The 22091-nt window shown below is 42.5% G+C and overlaps 1 protein-coding gene across 1 annotated transcript in view; it reads right to left on the bottom strand.

Moving 5' to 3' along the window:
- aff2 (AF4/FMR2 family, member 2) overlaps positions 1 to 22091 on the bottom strand; it is a 121000-nt gene that overhangs the window by 82972 nt on the left and 15937 nt on the right. The window contains exons 2-4 of the mRNA XM_084041752.1: positions 8414 to 8534; positions 5517 to 6207; positions 4649 to 5082 (exon numbers count right to left, since the gene is read on the bottom strand). Of these exons, the coding sequence (XP_083897878.1) occupies positions 4649 to 5082; positions 5517 to 6207; positions 8414 to 8534 (1246 nt within the window). The remainder of the gene's footprint in view (positions 1 to 4648; positions 5083 to 5516; positions 6208 to 8413; positions 8535 to 22091) is intronic.

The following is a 22091-nucleotide window of genomic DNA, read 5'->3' on the forward strand; positions in this document are numbered from 1 at the left end:
TGGCTCCGGTTTACAACGAGGGCAAATAGGGTCAATATCCGGAAATATTTTCCCATTGTGGCACTAGTCCAGTGCAGAAGGTGGACCACATTAAACTGGATAAGACTGTGTATTGCAATTACATTAGAAAGTGTGAATCCTATGTAGTGTACAATTCCTTAAATAATCATTAATTTCTTTCTTAATGGAACCAAGAACAGTCGCTCTCTGCCCTGCGTGCGTGCGTGCGTGCTTGCGTGCGTGAGTGTTCATCATTGCTGGCAAGCCAAGCCAGCTTTCTGGCAACTCCACAGATTCCAATCAGATCACTGATTCTTGTGGTTTTTCTTTGTACTCTGTTTGTGTGTGTGTATGCATGTATGTTATGGGTGGGTGGGCGAAAGTCAGTATGCGTGCGTGCGCGTGCGTGCGTGTGTACGTGCACACGTGTGCACACGCGTGCATGTGTGTGCCCGTGCGCGCGCGTGTGTGTGTGTGTGTGTGTGGGGGGGGTCATATCTTTTTAAGTTCTCTAATCACTACTCACATTCTGACACAGCAATCAGAGGTATGTGTTCATCTCTTGGTGTCATTATACAGACATAGACTGAGAGAGAGAGGTAGAGTGACTGAGAGAGAGAGGTAGAGTGACTCAGAGAGAAATAGACTGAACTAGAAAAAGTGCTCCTCGGAGCACAGGTCTCCGCCAGGTCAGGTAGGTTATTGTGGGCCAGCGAGTGAGTGAGTGAGTGAGTGAGTGAGAAAGAGAGTTAGTGTCTGAGAGAGAGAGAAGTAGTGACAGAGAGAGAGGTAGTGACTGAGAGAGAGAGGACTGAGAGAGAGGTAGAGCGACTGAGAGAGAGAGAGATAGAGTGAGTGAGAGACAGGTTGAGAGTTAGACAGATATTTAAACACGTTCTCCTTTGCAGAAGACAATATCTGGCTTCATGAAAATCAGATTTGTAAATCACGTTAAAATGCTTTTATTTAATCAAACAACACTTAATATAGAACACAATTTGATATAAACATCAATACAAACTCAAACTCAAACTATTATTGCCAAGAATTGCTATCAAACTAAATATCATTACACATGAAATAATGCTGTAATATTGGACCATATAGAATCTAGATGATATGGTTTGTTATTGCGGTAATATTGTGTTAGTAATCAATATTATTGTTCAGTTAATATGCTCTAGACAAATCCCAGAGTTTATATGTGAGTAACAACATAAGAGCATGTTTGCGGCGAAGTCTGTGTGTGTCTGTGTGCGTGTGTGTGTGCACGTGCGCGCGTGCACCTTGGTCGTGAGTTGACAGGCAGCCAGAGAAAAAGAAAGGCCTGATGGGAATTATGCAAATGAAGCCAGCTGTTAGCTAAAATGGCAGACTCCAGAACTGGTGTATCTTTCTACAGAAAATAAGAAATACGCTATCCTCTTTTATTCTCATCTCTCTCTCTCTCTCTCTCTCTCTCGCCCACTCATTACTTTACTGAGAGAGCATAGCATATCCTTTTATCTTCCTCCATTTTCCACATGCTCTCCTCTTGTGTCCGTCACTCTATCCACTCAGTGATTTGCAGAAACCAAATTAATTGTTTAGTTGCACAATGCACCAAGTGAAACTTAACTGTTTAAAACCTCGGCATCCGTATTGTGGGGAAAGCTTTCGCAGAAGATCGACAAGCTCACAACGCGTCGCCGTTGTGAGCTTGGCGATCGGCTAATTTCAGCGAAAGCTTTCCCCACAATCACAGAAAACAGAAAAGTAACTAGCAGAGGGCCCTGAGGGACTCCGCTCAACCATATGGGGTTTACTAAGTGGTTAAGATAAGAAAAGATTCCGTCGCTCCATCCTCTCACTCCGTCTGTCTGTCTCTCTCTCTCTCTCTCTCTTTCTCTCACACATCCTCTGCTTCCATCTGTTGCTGAATGAATGGAAGTGAAAGTGAGTGGAGAATTATGTTTAAGCTGATTAATGCTTTATGTCGCTCATAAAAAAGAACGTATTTTCAATGGGATGAAAACTCCAAACAAAAACAAAGTGCTGGCGTTGACGTGTTATTGTTGTATAGGGGCACGTCACACGACACTTGGTCACGGAAGCATAAATCAGGCTTTACTCAGAATGTACACTTAGATGTGCTGTGATCATACAGTATTTTGTTTCATTTACACCTTGTCACAGTAGACATGGACACATTTTATATAATAGACAATTTACAGCTATTTATAGTTTTCACACGTTAAATTAACACTCGAGATGAATGATGTTTGACTGATACTAGGTTCTTTGTTTACTTGGGATCCTAGTTTCTCGAGGCACTACACTGTCTCTCTGGATTCTAATGTATGTGATTACCATTAGTCGCTCTGGATAAGAGCGTCTGCTAAATGCCTAAATTGTAAATTGTAATTGTATTAGTCGGCTCAACACGCAACCCTGAGGGGCTCCTGTGTTGAGGGTCAGGGGATCATATCGTCTCTTCGAGCGTGTGGATCTGCTGCTTTTGATGCTTTTTGTGTTTAGTATGATCAAGTAGGGCATCAATCCCATTAAGACCGGGAAAGCATCTGTGTCATTTTAAGATTTCTTTGGCTATTAAAAAATGTCAGATATACAAGCTCATAGTGCGGCACTGTGTGTGTGTGTGTGTGTGTGTGTGTGTGTGTGTGTGTGTGTGTGTGTGTGTGTGTGTGTGTGTGTGTGTGTGTGTGTCTAGATAGCTACACCAAGCTATACTTGTAAGGCTATCTAATGGTATTTCTCTCTTTCTCACACATACACGCTCATACACACACACACACACACACACACACACACACACACACACACACACACACACACACACACACACACACACACACACACACACACACACACACACACACACACACACACACACACAAACACGGGCATGCAGGCACACACATACACGCACGCACGCACGCACACGCACACAGCGCACGCAAACACACACATTATTTCAGACCAAATGGCTAATCAATAATCTAATCAAAATGCTATAGCGTTAACAGAAAGCTTCCACCACCACTCAGTGTCAATGAGAACACGTATACGCTTCTGCACGCACACACATGGCTCAACAGATTGTACATGCACTGTAATAGGCATAAGAACACGCCACATGCACACATACACACACAAGGTCATGCCAGGTAACACTGAACATGGAAGTGATTTAAAATTCATACTATTTAAGAAAAAAGGTCTGCCTTCAGTTTTCAATTTCCTCCTCACGATCTTCACTCTTTCTCTCATGGGAACAAAAGGAGTGAAATGAAAGCGAGAGAGAGAGAGGCAGAGAGAGATAGAGAGTTAGAGTTTTAGAGACCGAGAGAGGGAGATTGAGAGCAACATCTTTTCTGTTTTAAAGAAATCGGTAATGACTGTAAAGATAACCTCTCTTACCCCCCTGAGCAAAGAAAAATGGCGTTTTCTCACCTCCCTCTCTCTTTTTCCACCATACCATATGCTCCTCACTCCAACTTGAACTCATTTGGATGTGCATGTGGCCACACACACACACACACACACACACACACACACACACACACACACACACACACACACACACACACACACACACACAGCATAGGAACAGCTGGCTGACTTGAAATGGATGACTACGTACTTGTCAACTAATTTAAACTCTCTCTCTCACACACACACACACACACACACACACACACACACACACACACACACACACACACACACACACACACACACACACACACACACACACACACACACACACACACACACACACACAAACACACCATCAATGCACGCACGCAGGCAGGCACGCACACAGGCACGCACACAGGCACGCACACAGGCACGCACACAGGCACGCACCCACACAATTAGACTTGTAGTCTTGCTGGTTGTAACAGGATAAAGTGAGAGGTATTTTGAAAAAGAGATGACAATGAGACCAGGGAGGGAGAAAGAGTCCATGAAAGAAGAGCAGAGCAGAGCAGAGCAGAGCAGAGCAGAGCAGAGAAGAGAAGAGAAGAGAAGAGAAGAGAAGAGAAGAGAAGAGAAGAGAAGAGAAGAGAAGAGAAGAGAAGAGAAGAGAAGAGAGAAGAGAAGAGAAGAGAAGAGAAGAGTGAGGCTGTGGGGGAAACAGAGGCGTGTAGTGCTGTCAAATCCTCCACCCGTCAGGTGGTTGATTGGTAGGAGCCAAATCCTCCAACCGTCTGAAATAATTAACTTCATTTTACATCACAATTCAGCCAGCTGTGTCAACAGTCAACTGTGTAATCAAGGACTCGCTATTAATTACACCCCGACAGTGGTAACACTGTTTGATGGAATAATAGGAATTTAATTGTGATATGTGTGAATGAGATACAATGTACTTGTCTGTGTTTAAAAACTCTGGGCTGCCCCTGTGGATTGGGCTGTTAAAACCTGATTTATACATAGGTGTCGCATGCCTAAAATAGCCTAAAATCTACAAGCTCACAGCGTGACGTGATGTGAAGGGTTGTGAGCTTGGTGATATGCTTTTTTGTTGGATTCATTTATATGCTTATATGCACACACATACCCCCCCCCCCCCCCCCCCCCCCACACACACACACACACACACACACACACACAATTAACTGTAGTTTAAATGATGACCTACCTCCCCTGTATGGTTCAGACTCAATTTCGGCAATTTATTCTTCCCATTGACGGCATTTCCTCCATACCCCTGACTGCTGCTGTACCCATCTGTTGCCACTAGAGGGGGCTTGAGCTGCGGCGAGTCACTTGGTGCCTGGTCCTGCCCATCCATTGGTCGAACGTAGGCTGTCGGCTTCTGTTGCACCGCCATTGGCTTCCCTGACAGGCCGCCTGGAGGGAAAGTCGGTGTGGTTAACCCCGATGTGGGAGTGGTTAAACCAGGGGTAGGCGTGGACAGAACAGAAGTGGAAGCCAATGGCGAAGAGGAAGTATGGTGAGAGCCTGTTGTGTCGTTTTCGAAAGGAGAAGATTTAACATGGATGCCGCTGTCTGCGCTGGTGGACGACTTAAAATGAGCACTCTCTGTGGTGGAGCATCTAAAGTGGCCTCCATCTGTCAAAGTAAAGGTCGGGAACAACATTATAATGACAAAACAGGGAACGGCTTTCATATGAAAGGACAAATTTATATGTTATTCTAAAAGGAATAACTACAGTGAGGGCCATTATTGCAGACTGCATCAGTATTTTCCCTGCATGTACAGTAGGACTTGAAGCAATGTACGGTAACTCTCTCCAAGCAGGACTTGGATTAAGAAAAATCTGAATTATCATTATTACTATCAATGTTTTTAGTTTCCCCCCCAAAAGTTAAAGTTTACTATTTTATTATTCAGTCAAAACAACAGGTCTTATTTTGTCATTTTCTTATCATACTTGAATATACTGTATGATGAATAAACGATACTCTCACCTGCACAAATTACTATTAAAAAAAAAAACGAATTGAAACAAAACTAAACTCCACTATTATTGAAGAGGGCTCACCATGGAGAGGGAGGGATTTGGACGGGTGGGATGAATGTCTTCTCGCTGAAGAAGAGGAAGAGGAGGAGGACGAGGAGGAGGAAGGGCTGGAGTCTCCCTTTAGGCCCAGTTCGTCTTTCAGTGAACTGAACAGCTCTTCATGCCGCTGCTCGTCCAACGACAGCTTCCCTCTTCCGGCCCCTGTCGGTACACCCAGGCCTTGTCCGTGTCCCAGTCCCACAACGAGTCCCATTCCCTGGGCGTTCGCACCGTGGCCTCCCCTGGACCACTCAGTGGAGCTCCGGGACTTCTTGGAGCTTTGATGCGACATAGCGGCTCCATTTGATGAAGACGACGAAGGCGGTTGCATGGAGGTGACGGTGTTAGAGGAATTCCCCATCCTCTTCCCGTCCCCTCCTCCACCACCGCCTCCTTCACTTCCCCCTCTCTGCCCCTCGTTGAAGGCCTGGCTCGCGTGCGATTCGAGTCCGGGTCTCCCGACGGTTGCTGCAGTTGTTGTGGTTGTTGTTGTTGTTGTTGTTGTTGTGGAAGTGTCTGAGGTTTCCAGGCTGTTTGGTGCGTTGCTGATGGTACCTTTGGGGATGCCCACCAGTTGACTCTGGTTGGAGTGACTGGTCAGAAGGTCCTTCATCTCCTCATAGGAGCCCAGCGTGTTCTGAACACGGTTGGCCAGGGCATCTCCTTTATTGGTCTGTGCAGACAGGAAGGGAAGGAGAGAGAGAGAGAGAGAGAGAGAGAGAGAGAGAGAGAGAGAGAGAGAGACAGAGAGAGAGACAGAGAGAGGGGGGGAAGAGAGAAAAGGAGATAAATAATTACTAAGAATGAACAACATGAACCATAGCATCCCTATGCTGGGCTTGTAATAATAGACGAATGTTCAGAGAAAAGTCACAACAGGACACTTTGTGAGCTTGTAGATCGGCTATTTTCGAGAGTTTGGGTTTTCAACTGATTATGAACCAGGGACCACCAACCTGACTAAGAATCAACCTGGGGACCACTGTGGTGTGGGGGGAAAAGCTGGAAATTCAATAATGACTGTTAAGGGCTTGATTTAATCCGTTGCGCGATACAATACTATCTATTCCTCTCCCACTGTTACCCTATTACACTTACTGATATACTGATTGTGAACTTATGAGCAGACACATGCGATTATATGGGCACATTTCCTAATAGAGCACCGAAGTTTCACGTATTTACGCATCCTACCTGGGTGGCGTTTTTTCCCCCCATTCTGAATTCCCAATATTTTTAGTTTAGTTTAATATCGAGTCAAATAAGAACTGTGTTCCAAAAATAAACAAATGATGCCGGCGGTTTGACTTATGGATATGATGCATCAATTGACGGTGAGAAAACGCTAATGTTACTTCAGCCGAATTAGTTACATTTTTGCCAGAAACGGACTGTATCAAATATGAGTGACTGACTATCGTGAACGATACAGAGCCACCTCCCTGACAATATCGCATTTTTGGACCACAATTCTTATATGAGACGATTCTAAGATGACCCAATGTTATTCTCCATAGAGAAATTACTTCCGCGACGCAGGCGATGAACGAATGACATCAGGACTGTATACTCTATTATGATGACTCAACCAGTCAGTCAATCCGGTACTTCGCTTCTTGGAATTCTAACTCCCATTTCTGTGGAATTTCTTGAGGTCCGACTTCCCAGTAACTGACAACATTGATGCTGATCATCATCGGTCACCAGGTCATTTAGTGCGCTGTTTCTCAACTAGTCTTCATTTTGCTACATTGCTAAATGCATTGTCAGGGACCACATGCACTACCTACACGGACCACCAGTGGTCCACGGACCACCAGTTGAAAACCCTTGGTGTAGAAGGAAGAAGGATGGGGACAAGTAAAGAACCCCGGAGGACCCGGGGCAACGGACTATATAGGATAAATGCCATTAAAAATCTAATGGAGCTCAAATGGAGCACAAATGTATTTGTTATATCTACCTAACAATGAATAAATAAATGAATAATTTGAATAACACACTCTCTCTCTCTCTCTCTCTCTCTCTCTCAAACACGCACACGCACAGCAAAGTTAGGTGTGAATAAATTAGCTCATCTCCTTCTCCATCTTGGCTTCATGAATAAAAGATATTCTGGCTGAAGAGGAACAGAACAAATTTACAGAAAAGCAACAACGAAAATGGAGGCAGGAGGAGAAATGACTACCTGTGTGTGCGAGTGTGCGTGTGTGCGAGTGAGTGTGGGAGCACGCACGCTCATTCAGCGTGCGTGTGCATGTGTGAGAGTGTGAATAGTCTATCCTAAATAGCTGCTAACAGCGTAACGCTCTTTAACAGGATTAGAAGAGGGATTAGCTAATAGCTGACTGACAGTGACAGAATACTAGTGAGAAAGGGAGAGAAAGAGAGAGAGAGAGAGAAAAAGAAGCAAGGAGAGAGAAAGAGAGAGACAGGCAGAGATGGGAGCATATAAAGATAATGAGAGCAACATTGAGAAAGGAAATGAAAGAGTAGATGAAACAAGGAACTTCAGAAATAATTTCAAAGTAGTGAAAATACAGTAGCTAGCTATAGCTATCTCATTGCGACGCATTGTGAGCCTACAGATCGGCTATTTGCATGACACCGTTGAATGACAAAGTATAAGATAGGGCTTTAGTGGTTAATCAGACTAATCACTTTAGTCGACTATAAAAAGTCAGTTAAAATGTTTTCGCGTCGATTTATTGATATATATAAATGTTGAAACAAAAAAACACTTCCAGATAATTTGATTAATTGAAGAATAATCTCCAAGAAACTAAGCGATAGTTACAGCCCCACATTGGAGTTCCCTTTGTTCTTGTGGAGTCCTGCGTGAGGAGAACATCCATCTATCTCCCCCTGCCCCCTCTTACCTTATAGGGTTCTCCAAATAAGTTGAATCCAGTAGAGAACATGTCTTCATCCTGCTGCACCTCTTGGTTCCTCCTCTCCCACTCTCTCCTCTTCAGGGCACTGCGCTCCGACTCCACATGACTGTAAACACACATATAGGAAACATTATCAGCGCTGCTAGCTAGCACTTCACCGATAGAGAGGAAACAGGCTATCAGCACTCCTTGTTGATAAAGCCAAATTGCTTTACCAAATTCCTTTGGTAAAGCAATTCCCCAGCTTCCCTCAATGTGCTGCAACTCTACAGCGGTAGCCTTGGAGCTTGGTAGGCATTCAATGGACCGGGGTCTTCAGGGCGAACTGTGAAAGTGCCTACAAGGTACAGTTAACAATACCCCACAATAACCAATTCCACCTTGTCCCGGAATAGAATGACAAGGAGACCAGGTGACCTAGTCTCACAGACAACTGGGCTGATTGATCAGGTGTGTGTGTGTGTGTGTGCGTGTGTGTGTGTGTGTGTGTGTGTGTGTGTGTGTGCGTGCGTGCGTGCGTGCGTGTGTGTGTGTGTGTGGCATTATTATACAACAATATAATTTATTCAACACCTACCTACTGTAATAATCTCACAAACCCACTGAGGCTGTGCAGAAATTAGAATGAAAATGTGCGACACCTAGTGGAAGTTTAAAAAAAAAATCAAATCATACATTATTTTCTAGCCGCTCAGCAGCCTCCCTTGACGCCCCTGCTGTACTGTAGTCCCGCAGGGACACACAGACATTTAATTCACTATTGTCAACTAGCCGATGTATATAGAGTTAAAGTGGTTAAACTGATTTTGATGCTACATTAACACATTTTGCTGGGGACCTGCTGGAACCCCCTCAAGGACCCCTGGGGGTCCCGGGATCCCACTTTGAGAACCGCTGGTTTAAATGACAGCCCTGTCTGCAGTTTTTCTTCCTCTTCCAGTGAGACCAGTCGCCTGGCTGGCCAAGCGACTGTTGGAACGCATCCCTAAGTAGGGATTTTGACTGAACCCATTTTCATGAGCCAAGCCGACCAGGGCAGCTCATCCATTCCTATTTCCTACCTTTTAACCTGTTACATACTGGCAACGGCAGCTAGTCATTTTTAGGATAGGATAATGAAGGGTGAGACTATTATTACAATCTACACAGTATAATGGCCCTATTGAAAAATTGGGGAGATGAGTTTGCGCAGGACTCAAGTTTCAGAAGTATTAGTAGTGTCTTTAGTTCAGTATGCATCTTGGGTAGCAATTATGACCAAAAATAACGGTTTACCAGACACAGATTAAAGGGCACAAACATAAGAGATGGTTAAATGCATTAAAAGGACTGTTCAAACGAAATAAACAGGGAACGGAGACTATTGTCTCTCCCTGTCTGGATTCTCATTTCTCGCTACCTCAGGACCGTGCCTGACTTCAAGAACATTTAATCTATCATCAAAATGAGAAATGCAATGAAAGGAGAAATACTGGGGGAACTGCGAAAGAGAGAGGAGTGAAAAATTGGAAATGAAATTGAAATGGAGAGAGACGGAGACAAAAAAAAAAACATCTCGGGGGGCTTAGGGGAGAAAGAAAAAAAAACAAGACCCACTTTCAGAGCGACAGATGCTTTCTTTAAATGGAAAGAGAAAAAAAATAATGATGAAAGAGAGAGAGGAGAGAGGTGTAGAGAGGAGGGAATAACAGAAAAAAGTGATTGACAGCAGGGATGTATGTTTACGTGTATGTGTGTGTACGTGAGTGCTTCTGTGTGTATATGCCTGTGTGTGTGTGTGTGTGTGTGTGTGTGTGTGTGTGTGTGTGTGTGTGTGTGTGTGTGTGTGTGTGTGTGTGTGTGTGTGTGTGTGTGTGTGTGTGTGTGTGCAGGTGTAAAAATGTGGTTTGTGAGCATGTGAGTGTACAGTAGATGCCATTCCTGTTGTGAGTTGGGACTGATGGTTGACAGGTGCGTCGTCTGATGGCACAGATGGCTTGCGAGCGCGTGCGCACACGCACACGCACACACACACACACCCACACACACACACCCCCCCCCCCCACACACACACACACACACACACACACACACACACAAACTGAAGATCTTGAGGTTAGGCAGGGAGGAAGGATGTGAGGAAAGGAAGAATGACAGGAGGATAGATGCAGGAGGGATGAATTGATATACTGTATGAATGAATGAATGAATGAATGACGGACAGACAAACAGACAGACCGACAGACAGACAGACAGACAGACAGACAGACAGACAGACAGACAGACAGACAGACAGACAGTAACAGAAGGAAGGGGATTTCACTTGCTGGTAATATCAGTAGGGACTATACTGTTATATATTCTCTCTGAATAAAATTGTAGCATTGGCAGTTTTATTTCATTTCCCCCCTCGCTCCACTTTCCGTGTGTGTGTGTATGTGTGTCTGTGTGTGTGCTTCCGTGTGTGTGTGTGTGTGTGTGTGTGTGTGTGTGTGCTTGCGTATGTATGTGTATGTGTTTGCGTGTGCGTGTGCGTGTGCGTGTGCGTGTGGATGTGTTTGTGCGTGCGTGCATGCGCATGTGCGTGCGTGTGTGTGTGCGCAATCTGCGCATGCGTGCAGTGTGCATGTGTGTACTGTAAGCGTGTGTGTATGCTGAGGTAATGCTGATAGCCAGAGTAAACGCTGGGAATTTAATCTCAGCAGAGCTATGCTGTGCTCCCCTGATAACACACACACACACACACACACACACACACACACACACACACACACACACACACACACACACACACACACACACACACACACACACACACACACACACACACACACACACACACACACACACACACACACACACACACACGAGAGAGAGAGCGAGGGACAAATTTAGGCAAATTAACTTGGAACATTCTCAAGTTTGTTACTGGTAAAACGCTAGCAAAATAAACCACTTCCTGAACACACCACACATAACCGGTCTGATGTTTGGTTATGACTACTGTCCCAAAAGTATTATTATTATTTTATTGGAAAGTGGGCATTCCACTCCCATTTGTAGTAATCCTTATTTAAGATTTCAGAGTTCATTTAGAAAGTAGAGAGAGAGAGAGAGAGAGAGAGAGAGAGAGAGAGAGAGAGAGAGAGAGAGAGAGACAGAAGCTGAGGCAGAAGAGGAAGTGTGTATGGGTATAGAATCAACACTGGACAATATAATCGTGTCCTTATTTAACAAATGTGTCGACACAAAAAATGCAATTTATAGTTCCACCTCGTTCAAGAGTAAGTTTACACTTTTTTTTCTCATTCAGTTTTTCTAACCTGATGCATCATTATTTACATAAAAAAGATACCTCAAGGAAAACTCTTTTTACTCTACTGTCGAAGGCGTACCAGACACCATTTAACATTATTTTATTTTTTTCACATACAAAAATCTTATCATGACTTCAATCGTTACATTTAATTTTGCCTTTACTTAGGTAGGCAGGCCAATTAGGAACGTAATTCTTTAACTCCAAACAACTGTGTAGCGCACCGATTTTCAAGCCCGCCGTTAGCTTGAGAATCAGTGAGTGACACAGTCGTGTGACAAAGTATAAATTAGGCTGTACATTAGCCAAGACAGGGGTAGTAGAGGGGGCAGGGGACACACTGTAGATATGAAGAGAGAGAGTGTGTGTGTGTGTGTGTGTGTGTGTGTGTGTGTGTGTGTGGGGGGGGGGGGGGGGGGGGGGGGGGGGTATCGGAACGAAAAGTGAGGGGGATAATGAGGAAGAGGAGGAGAAGGGGAGGGGGAGGGGAGAAGCTGTCAGGCAGCAGACAAAAGCTTTGTTTGAAGTGTCATGCCGACGATGTTTTTGCCTATGTGTGTGCTGCCGTGTGTGTGTGTGTGTGTGTGTGTGTGTGTGTGTGTGTGTATGTGTGTGTGTGTGTGTGTGTGTGTGTGTGTGTGTGTGTGTGTGTGTGTGTGTGCGTGCGTGTGTGTGTGTGTGTGTGCAGTACATGCACACACGCACAAAACAGGAGACAAATATCAGAAGGCTTTCCTGAAAACACCGGCTCAAAATAAGACCGACTGGCACAAAGACAGATGTCAAACTGCATGGCTTTGAGTTTCTTTGTGTGTATACGAGCGATATCAAAACACAGCGTCTTGTGTTATTGCACGTGTCTCTGATGTGACAGCAGATATTATAATGAGACACAGCCATCAAAATACTGGTTTGCTATCATGCACTTCAAAATAGATGCATTTGTCATTGATGGATAGATGGAGGGGAGAAAAATACATACAGATGCACTGCTTTGTGCATTTGTTTATATTGTGCGACAGGGGAGATTATAATAATAATAACGCAGTTGAAACATATCGCAAGCAAACTGTACTCCTCCCACTATAGTATTGTCATTATTGTGTTCTTTCACATCTTCGGTTCGGGACTCAAAACAATTGTGAACCGCAGTACCCTAAATATCTATGGCTTCTTTTCTGGTCTGTCCTTTTCTTTAACCACCTAAGCCCTATACATTTTGTTCTACGGTTCAAAAAAGAATTGTCACGTGACGAGTTGTGAGTTTACTTTTGTAGATCTGGTGTTTTCGCAATTTTGTATATTTTTTTCAATGTAATGCCCAAAATAGGGAGGCCAGTTTGAAAGTGGTTATCCCATTCAATCCGGGAACGTATACTGTCATTCCCAGGAACAACTTATTTTGATGGGTAAAACCATCATACGCAAAATGTGATGTATATTTGGCCGCGGACCCCCATCTCAAAATATGTTATTCCAGGGACCCCCAGATGCAAAGATTTGAGTCAAAAACGTTCGCTTTAAAGAATATATATATTCAAATATTTACACAAATGTTTAAGATTTTTCAAAAATAGCCACACGCAATATCCTCAAGCTCATAGCGCGGCACAGATGAGCTTGTATATCTGCTATTTTTGAATAGCCAAAGTATAAAATATGGATAAAGTGGTTACGCAGATGTGTCTGTAATGGGTTAAAGGAACACACAGCACAAAGACCACTGTAGGGAGCATGGGCAATGTTGACCTGTGCCACAATAGAAAGCAGCATAGAAACCCGCTCTAATCTGTTCTGCAACATGCCGATCTCTGTTACAGTCTGGGTTTATTTATCGCCGGACACTGAATGTCTGATGTCACTGAGCGTGATGTCACTGACTGATACATGGCCTGTACCAGCACAAAGCAGCAAGCAGTGAAATATGGCCATGGGCATGCAGACATACTGTACTGTCGGCTGGCCTGTGTCAAGTTGAGCTCCATCATATAAGCAGGGCTGTCACGAATCACGATCATGACATTTTACTTAACGATTAATTGTCATACAAATAATTCCGATTGACGATTTAATTGTGTTTTGGGGATTGAACAGAAATTACATTTCTGTTTGGCTTTTAGGGCTGTGTGAACAAAAATTGCACGGGGCAGATATGACAAATACCTTAAATATGCAACAAAAAAAAACATTACAGACGATGACCGATAATCAATGACCAATAATCAAAATAAATATTATGGCCAAAATAGGCAATATTTAATCAATATTTTATTCTCAAAATATTTTTTATTTTATTGTGAGTAGCCAATGTTCAAGCTGGTATTTACAGTATTTAACATGGAAATGATTATGAAAACATGTATTATTTCAAATAATTTCGATTAGGTAATAATTGTGACAGGCCTAATCATAGAGTGTATATAAAGTAAACACAGAAGGATACCAGGTTACAAGTTACCAAGTACAAATAATACTTTCACTGTGCTGTAGCAGCAGTCATGCACTTATGTAAGTTAAATGCATGCAGTGATGAGGAACTGGGTTTGTGTCCTGCATGACATTTACTACAGTACTGTAAGTAGGTCCACAGGAAATGTAAAGGAGACTCAGTTATTTTATAGTTTTTGTGAATTCTAAACATTTATGTAGCACTTTTATATTCATAATCACGTTGGTATTTTGTTTGCTGTCGCCCCTTTCAATATAGGCAAGGCAAGTTTATTTGTAAAGCACATTTCAACAAGGCAATTCTAAAGTGCTTTACACACATAACATTAAGCATTAAGACATTAAGACACGAAACCATTAAGACAAGTGCAAAATAAACCTATTATTAAAGTATTTTTATATCCAATTAAAAAGAGGACGTTAAAAGAGTATACAGTATATAGAAGAAATTGAATTATATATACAGTATATATAGTTTTAAACACAGTAAAAGGTAGCAGCAAACAGAGATGTCTTCAGCTTTGATTTAATAACGGAGAGTTGTAGTGGACCTATAGTTTTCTGAGAGTTTGTTCCAGATGTGTAGTGCATAAAAACTGAATTCTGCTTCTCAATGTTTAGTTCCCACTCTCTGGGTTCAGAAAGCAACAAGAAATAACAAAGATAAATCTAACAAATAACTTAACCCATTAAGAGTGCCATTGACGTGTTTCACATGTTTTACCGCAATGGCGCAACGTGCCAATGACGTGTTTGGCGTGTTTAAAAATAATTTAAAAAAATAAGTATTTAGAACTGATTTAGAAGACAATTGTAGAATTGGCTTCAGGTCTTAATGGGTTAACTGACACCACTTGTTTGAGGACCAGTCCATGGTCCCAACTAGCTGTTTCAACTTTGTTGGTCCGCGGCCAAATACATGTTCATTTGGGGGTCCTTGACATGAAAAAGTTTGAGGACCACTGCTCTAACCCACCCACGTGCATGACCATGTTTACATTCACACTCTCTTTGTCAAGTGGTTTATATGTCTTGTATTATGATAGCCTCCAGTAGTTTGTACAGTATACACTATGGTATTCATTTATTTATATGGAGATGTATTTTCATAACATTGAAATGTGTGCGTGAAATGTGCTAATTATGAAAGTTTGACTTGGCCTTGACACTATAATAAATGATTAACATTAAATGATTAAGTAATTAACCACTTTCCAAAATCAAAAAACCTTTCAAAATTCTTTAGAAAACTATGAAAATGCGATGTAGATCAGCTTTTTTCACTATTTGGCATGAGGTATACAGGGCATAAGTGGTTAAGTACCAAAAACACTTTTAATTTGGAACACTGAGCTACTATTGAGCCAGTGAAGATATAAGTGGCTTAGGGCAGTGGTTCTCGTGGGGTCCTTGAGGGGGTTCCAAGGGGTCCCCAGCAAAAATGTGTTAATATAACATCTATCAGCTATTTAAAAATAGCTGATTGATTTTCAAAGAAGCTTGACATTCTGTTCATATCATATCGACATTTTAACAATACAAATCTTGTATGGGGCCCCTGGCACAAAATATTTTCAGATGGGGCTCTGCAGTTAAATACTTAATTAATTAATTCAGTTGTCCTTGATAGGAAAGAACTAGGAGAGGGAAACAGAAACAGACGCAAACACGCACGCACAGTCGCACACACACATGCACACAGGAACAACGTGCTGGCCAAATAACATACCATGACTCAAAGCAACTGTAAAATCGACCTACTGCACCTACTGGTTTCAATTAAAAAACAAATAAAAAAACAAAAACTGCATGACACATCATAACTATATTATATTGGAGTAATGGGCAGGGCAGCCCTAATGGCAGCGCACCTGGGCCAGTGTCTTGAGTATGTACCCCCTAAACATGCATCTTTTTGGCACCTGGAGGAAATAGCCCACAAGAATTCCGGGCAAACCTGCAAACTCCACAAAGAAAAGCTGTAACCGGATTTAAACCCATACATGACCTTCTTGCTGTCAGGCATTGTGCTAACCACTGAACCACTGTGCCACCGTACACACATATCAACCATTATGGTATATTAAATAATGGACTATAATCTAGATTAGATTACAGCTTCTCCTGTCAATGCCATCCTACCATGATAAAGAGAGAATAGAATACCACATTACCACTACACTACTGTCACTTAACCACATGAACTGTAGCGTTACTACGCTGGGCTGAAAATTTGACAAAAATAGCAGATCTACATTACAAGCTCACACGTGGCGCTGTTAGTTGGCAATTGGCTATTTTCGACAAAGAGATTTAGTGTAGAGCTGAAAAAAGGAGGGGCCATGTACAAACCACTGGGAGACCCCTGTCAAAGAATTGATATATGGTATAAGTGGTAAATTCAGCCAGTCCTCGACAGAACCTCCTGATTTCAGCCAGTAATCAATGAAGGTGCATTTACAGTGTACTGTGTAAATTTTACACAGTCCATGTTGTCTCAATTTCAAGGTTGTGACGAGATAAAGAATGTTACAGCCCCCCAGAGGGCCAGGTCGCAGAGACAGCATTTTGACGTCACGCGTCCACCGCACAAACGCCAGACCGTGAACCAGGCTCAAGGGGAGGAGGGGGAGAGGGATAGAGAGAGAGAGAGAGAGAGAGGGGGGTTAAGAGCGATAGGGGGAGGGAAAGAAGAATGGGGCTTTTTTCGGCAAGGGTTGAGACTTCAAAAGGCAGGGAGCGAGAGAACATATTGAGAGAGACAAAGAGAGAGAGCTGCGCTGAAGTGTCCGTACGTGACACCATGAACAGCCACATTTCAGAGTGCAAACACGGTTAAGTAGAATCATCACCACAGCAAACAGTGAAAGACAGCGTGACTGCAACATGCCGCCTCATCTGCTCTGCATGATGCAAAGTATTTAAGGAGGCACCCGTTTGGCTTCGGGGCCTCTTCGTCAGCCAATCCCCAATGAAGGTGCAATTATTTATTTATTCCATATTGTGTCTTAAATGATATCGCTCTTGCTTGATTTATATAATAATATATGTTAATTTAATATGAATTATGTTCTTCTCACACTCTACATGCAGGACGGTGTCATGTAGAGGGGTGTTGGTCTCAAAGCAGGTATATATATATGTATATATATGTACATATATATATATATATGAGGGGGGGTTCATTGGGGGATTCATTGGGGGATTCATTGAGTATGGAATCACACACAATATTCTAAATCTAAACTATACAAAGAATTTACAAGGGAAATCAGCAGGGAGATGATGTGTGCATAGTAGACACAGACACATTTATTCCAGGTATTGAAATGTGTCACGGTCATTAATTTGAATCCCCTAACCCTATTAGATGAAGTGCATTTAACTCAGAATAGTTCAACAGTAATTGACGCAATTAAAGACACAACCAGTAAACAGTGTAAAGGGAAAACAAAGCTCAGGGTTATTTCCTGATTACTCAGATCAAACATTACATTTAAACTTGAACTAGCATTTTCTTTTAATCTGAATACAATTTTACATCTCCCTCTCAACACACACACACACACACTCATGATTATCAGCTGATAAAGGAAATAACATCTTAATTATTTAAAAGTGAGCACACCGCACAATATCTTGTTCTGTGAAATCACATTAAGACTAATAGGTAAACCCATGGAAATGAGAGACAGAGAGAGAGAGAGAGAGAGAGAGAGAGAGAGAGAGAGAGAGGGGGGGCAAAGACTGGAGTACACAGTAAAATCCCCAGTGTTGATTTAACACAGAGTGTGAAAATTAGTTAAATGAACAACACTGAGGATTTTGCTGCGTAAAGACAGTGACCGACTGAGAGACAGATGAACATAAAGACAGTGAGACAGAAAGACTGAAGAAAGCAGTAGGTGGAGGATGTATAAAGAGACAACGAGCGATGGTGAGTAGCAAACATTACAATAGAAGAGAGAGACAGCAGCCGAGAAAAGGGGACAGGAGGTGCTAGCCCAGGTAATTACAATAATACAGAGCATTTGGACCTGAATAAGCAACAAACAGTTAAAGGAGTCATATTTCTACGTATTCACATATTTTTTCTTCTTTCTTTTTTTGCAACAGACCCAAGTAATTTTTTTAACAGGCTTTTCTTTTGCATCTGGAGCTACTATTACTATTTGATAATAATTTCCTGTACCTGTGATTCTTCAGACGAAGAGTGCAAAAGGGAGAGAATCAAGAAATACAGAGAAGGGCAGGGTTAAAGAAAGGGAGTGATAAAGTGAGGTATGTACAAGACGCAAGGCGACATTAATGTCTGTCTCAAAATGCACTGAACCCAAACACTGCAGCCATGCACTCCATCTCTCGAGCGTGAGACACACACACACACACACACACACACACACACACACACACACACACACGTTTGTATTACTATACTTGGGGGGACATCAACATTTTAGGACGCTGGTTTTGTGAATGCTATTTCAATTAGTTCCCTTCAATTTTTAAGGGTTAGCCAATGCATTTTAATTTGAATGACCAATCAATCGATTGTGTTCCACCTTCGATAAATGGAACTAGCAAAGTATAATTTAAGTTCTTATTCATTAGTATCCCTTTGTAATCTTAATTTTGCCAATTATTTGGGGGCCCACTTGCAATACCCTCACGGCCCACCAGTGGGCCCCAGCCCACAGATTGAGAAACACTGTGCTAGGTGACATTAATGTCTGCCTCACAACGCACTGAACCCAAACACTGGAGACACACAGTCTGAGTGAATCTGTTTCTCTCTCTCTCTCTCTCACAAACAAAAACACACACATGCACGCACACAAACCCACGGCACACACGCACACACGTACGTCCTTCACAATGTCTATTTCTCAAATTCTACTATACGGCCCTCACAAGTATAGTAATACAGGAAGACACACACACACACACACACACACACACACACACACACACACACACACACACACACACACACACACACACACATACACACACACAGCGATAAGAAAACAATGTTAGACAGGTAGTTTATCATAAGGGCAGGAGGAGACAGAGAGAGATTAGAAACCCACCCTCTATACGGAGCAACACAAACACTGTGTGTGAGTGTGAGTATGTGTGTGTGTGTGTGTGTGTGTGTGTGTGTGTGTGTGTGTGTGTGTGTGTGTGTGTGTGTGTGTGTGTGTGTGTGTGTGTGTGCGTGCATGAATGTCTATGCCTGTCAGTGTTTATTCATGTGTTCCTACAAGGTTTAATTGTGAGTTCTGGGCACCCTCTCTGGTACATTATTTTGGACCAGAAAATTACTTGCAAGAACGTTGTTATTTCCAGTCTTCAGCTCTACAGCTCTTAGGCCTAATTAAGACTTTGCTGTATGACAGTTTCGATGCAACGGGTTGCATTCTTTGTGTGTGCTGAAAATCAGTTATTTTTCTAATACGACAAAGGACAAATCGGGTTTTATTCCCTGCGTCTGCCCCCCATCCATCTGTCACTTCACACCTATTGGCCTCAAGTTTGCTATTGTAACAAGTAAAAATGTCATGTGCTATATTCGTAATTCCAGTAGATTTGTTTTTTTTTAATATCCCTGCCTGGATTCCCAGTAGACCAAGGCAGAACCACCACCCCTGATTTTTTAAATAGACCTCATAGAGCCCAGACTGATTCGCTCCGTTCGGCTGATTTATTTTTCCTCACTTTACTTCTCAGTCTGGAAATCATGCTATTTCCAAGGGGCGTGACCAGGGCGGGACGGGCACCCAGGAGCCGCGGCTTCTGATTGGTCTGTGGTGCGGGACCAGTGGCTTCCAATTTAAAGGTCTGTGGGTGGGGCAGGACAGAGCCTTCCAATGTAAAATTCGGGTCACTTCCTGTCTTGCCAACGTAATTGGTGACGTTTGGAAATCCAGCTCAAACAGGATGATAGTCAGACGGAGAAGCGAAGTAAAAAAAAAAAGAAAAAAAGCTGAACGAGTGCCTCCGGATTCTAGGCTACCCTACAACAGGTTGCTTCACATTTTGGCCAATACAATCACATTTTCCATCCCCTGGATACCTTGGCTCATGGTTCAACTTCCCATATAGGCCCCACCTATTTCTGCCTGTCAAGATTTTCCACCATTTTGCTTGTTCTTCAAAACACACCTTTTGCTACTATTCCGACAGCTTATGTTCAAAACTCTCGCAAATCAGTACACATTATCTGTGTAGTTATGAGATCACAATTTATCGCAAAATGCCACAAATCATGAACACAGCATCCCATCTACTCCAAATCTGAATCAAACATTTAGCGGTCTCTAAACATCGCAGAGCCAAAAGCGATTGCACTTACAGTGCAACAAAGTGATATTTCCCCTCAATATTTGGAACAAACAGTCTCGTGAGTCACGTGGCAATGACCGTCAAACAGGGTTTTCATACTCCATACCCTTTGCCGCACCATCCAATCATCCCAAGCTTCCTCGTGTCCTGATGGCTGCAACCCTCAACTGACACAGCCCTGGGTAGGCAACCTGACTTGGCGGGGGCCTGTGCTCCAAATAGCGCACTTTTCTAAAATACTTAAGGGCGTTCCTTGGGGCAGTATCAGGATTGGATGTCAAACCACGAAACCAGCAGATGGTTTTCCCCAGATGGTTTCGGTAAATGAACATTTCCGAACTCCAATCATCTGGCTATGCGAGACTATGGTTACACTATGTAGGTAGGTACGGTAGTTTTTTTTTTTTTTTAATATTTATTTTTGCGCTTTTATGCCTTTATTGATAGGAAATCAAATTGTATATGAAATCAAATATTAACTATCACTCGAAGCTCAAAAATGATCTTAGTGGGGTTCTCTCTCCTGACTCAATAAAATTGGTATCATCTAGACCTGATTTTTTTTTTCCTGTTTACAAAAGAGCTGGAGAGACGGGGAGACCTCTGTTACTGAACAAACACACTTTAGTAATGATTACGGAATATATAGCTTTAACAATTTTCTTCTTTAAAAAGACATATCACTAATACCACCTTTAAAAGAGATTTGACAAAAACAGAATTGAGTTTTTGAGATAAAATCTTGTTTGTCCCCATGCAAGATTCAGAGATACCCAGCTAGCATTGGTAGAGCAGATCACATACTAGTGTTGTAAACCATACAGTATGTATTATGTACACATGCTTGAATTCATGTGTGTGAGAGAGATAAAGAGAATAGACACAGACAGTTTGTCTACCAATTTACAATGCCATCGGTGCCAGTGCATGTGCGTGCGTGTGCGTGTGTGTTAATTTCCATGGCGAATGCTGTGGTTAGGGATGTTAATGAGAGCTGTCATTTAGAGTATAATGGCTTAACTAATGTAATCACAGCCATTATCAGGCTTATCAGCACTGTGTCATTCAATACAAACATTGATCTCAATATATAGATTATATACAGTATACTGTACAGATATACAGAGAGAGAGATTATCATGCATTCATCATTGCCCAAATTGATCCCAACTGAGGGCCGGTATACTGCATGGATCCAACCATTGTGTCCTGAGGATGGATTCCAAGTGCAACACTATAGTGCAAGTATGAGTACACCGATTTAGGCCACAGGCTGGAACACTGGTACTCTTGTCAATACCTCAAACAAATAATGCCCTTTTGGCTTGTTTTGGCTTCCAAACTAAATAGGCATGCTAAATAAAATAAATGTATCACATACTCAGAATGTATTTGCTCTGGTTGAGGGGAGGGATAAAAGGCCTGAGAGGGTGATGAGCTTGTGTTGATATCAGCTAATATTCACACAAGTCAAAATATATCAACAGGGAGGGTGATAAGCCACAATGTTATCAGCCCTACAGCTCAAAAGGCAGCTGACTAGTTTCACAGGAGTCAGATAAATCTAACGTCTTT

The sequence above is a fragment of the Gymnoscopelus microlampas genome (genome assembly GCF_963454915.1).
Source record: "Gymnoscopelus microlampas genome assembly, chromosome: 18".
Lineage (NCBI taxonomy): Eukaryota > Metazoa > Chordata > Actinopteri > Myctophiformes > Myctophidae > Gymnoscopelus > Gymnoscopelus microlampas.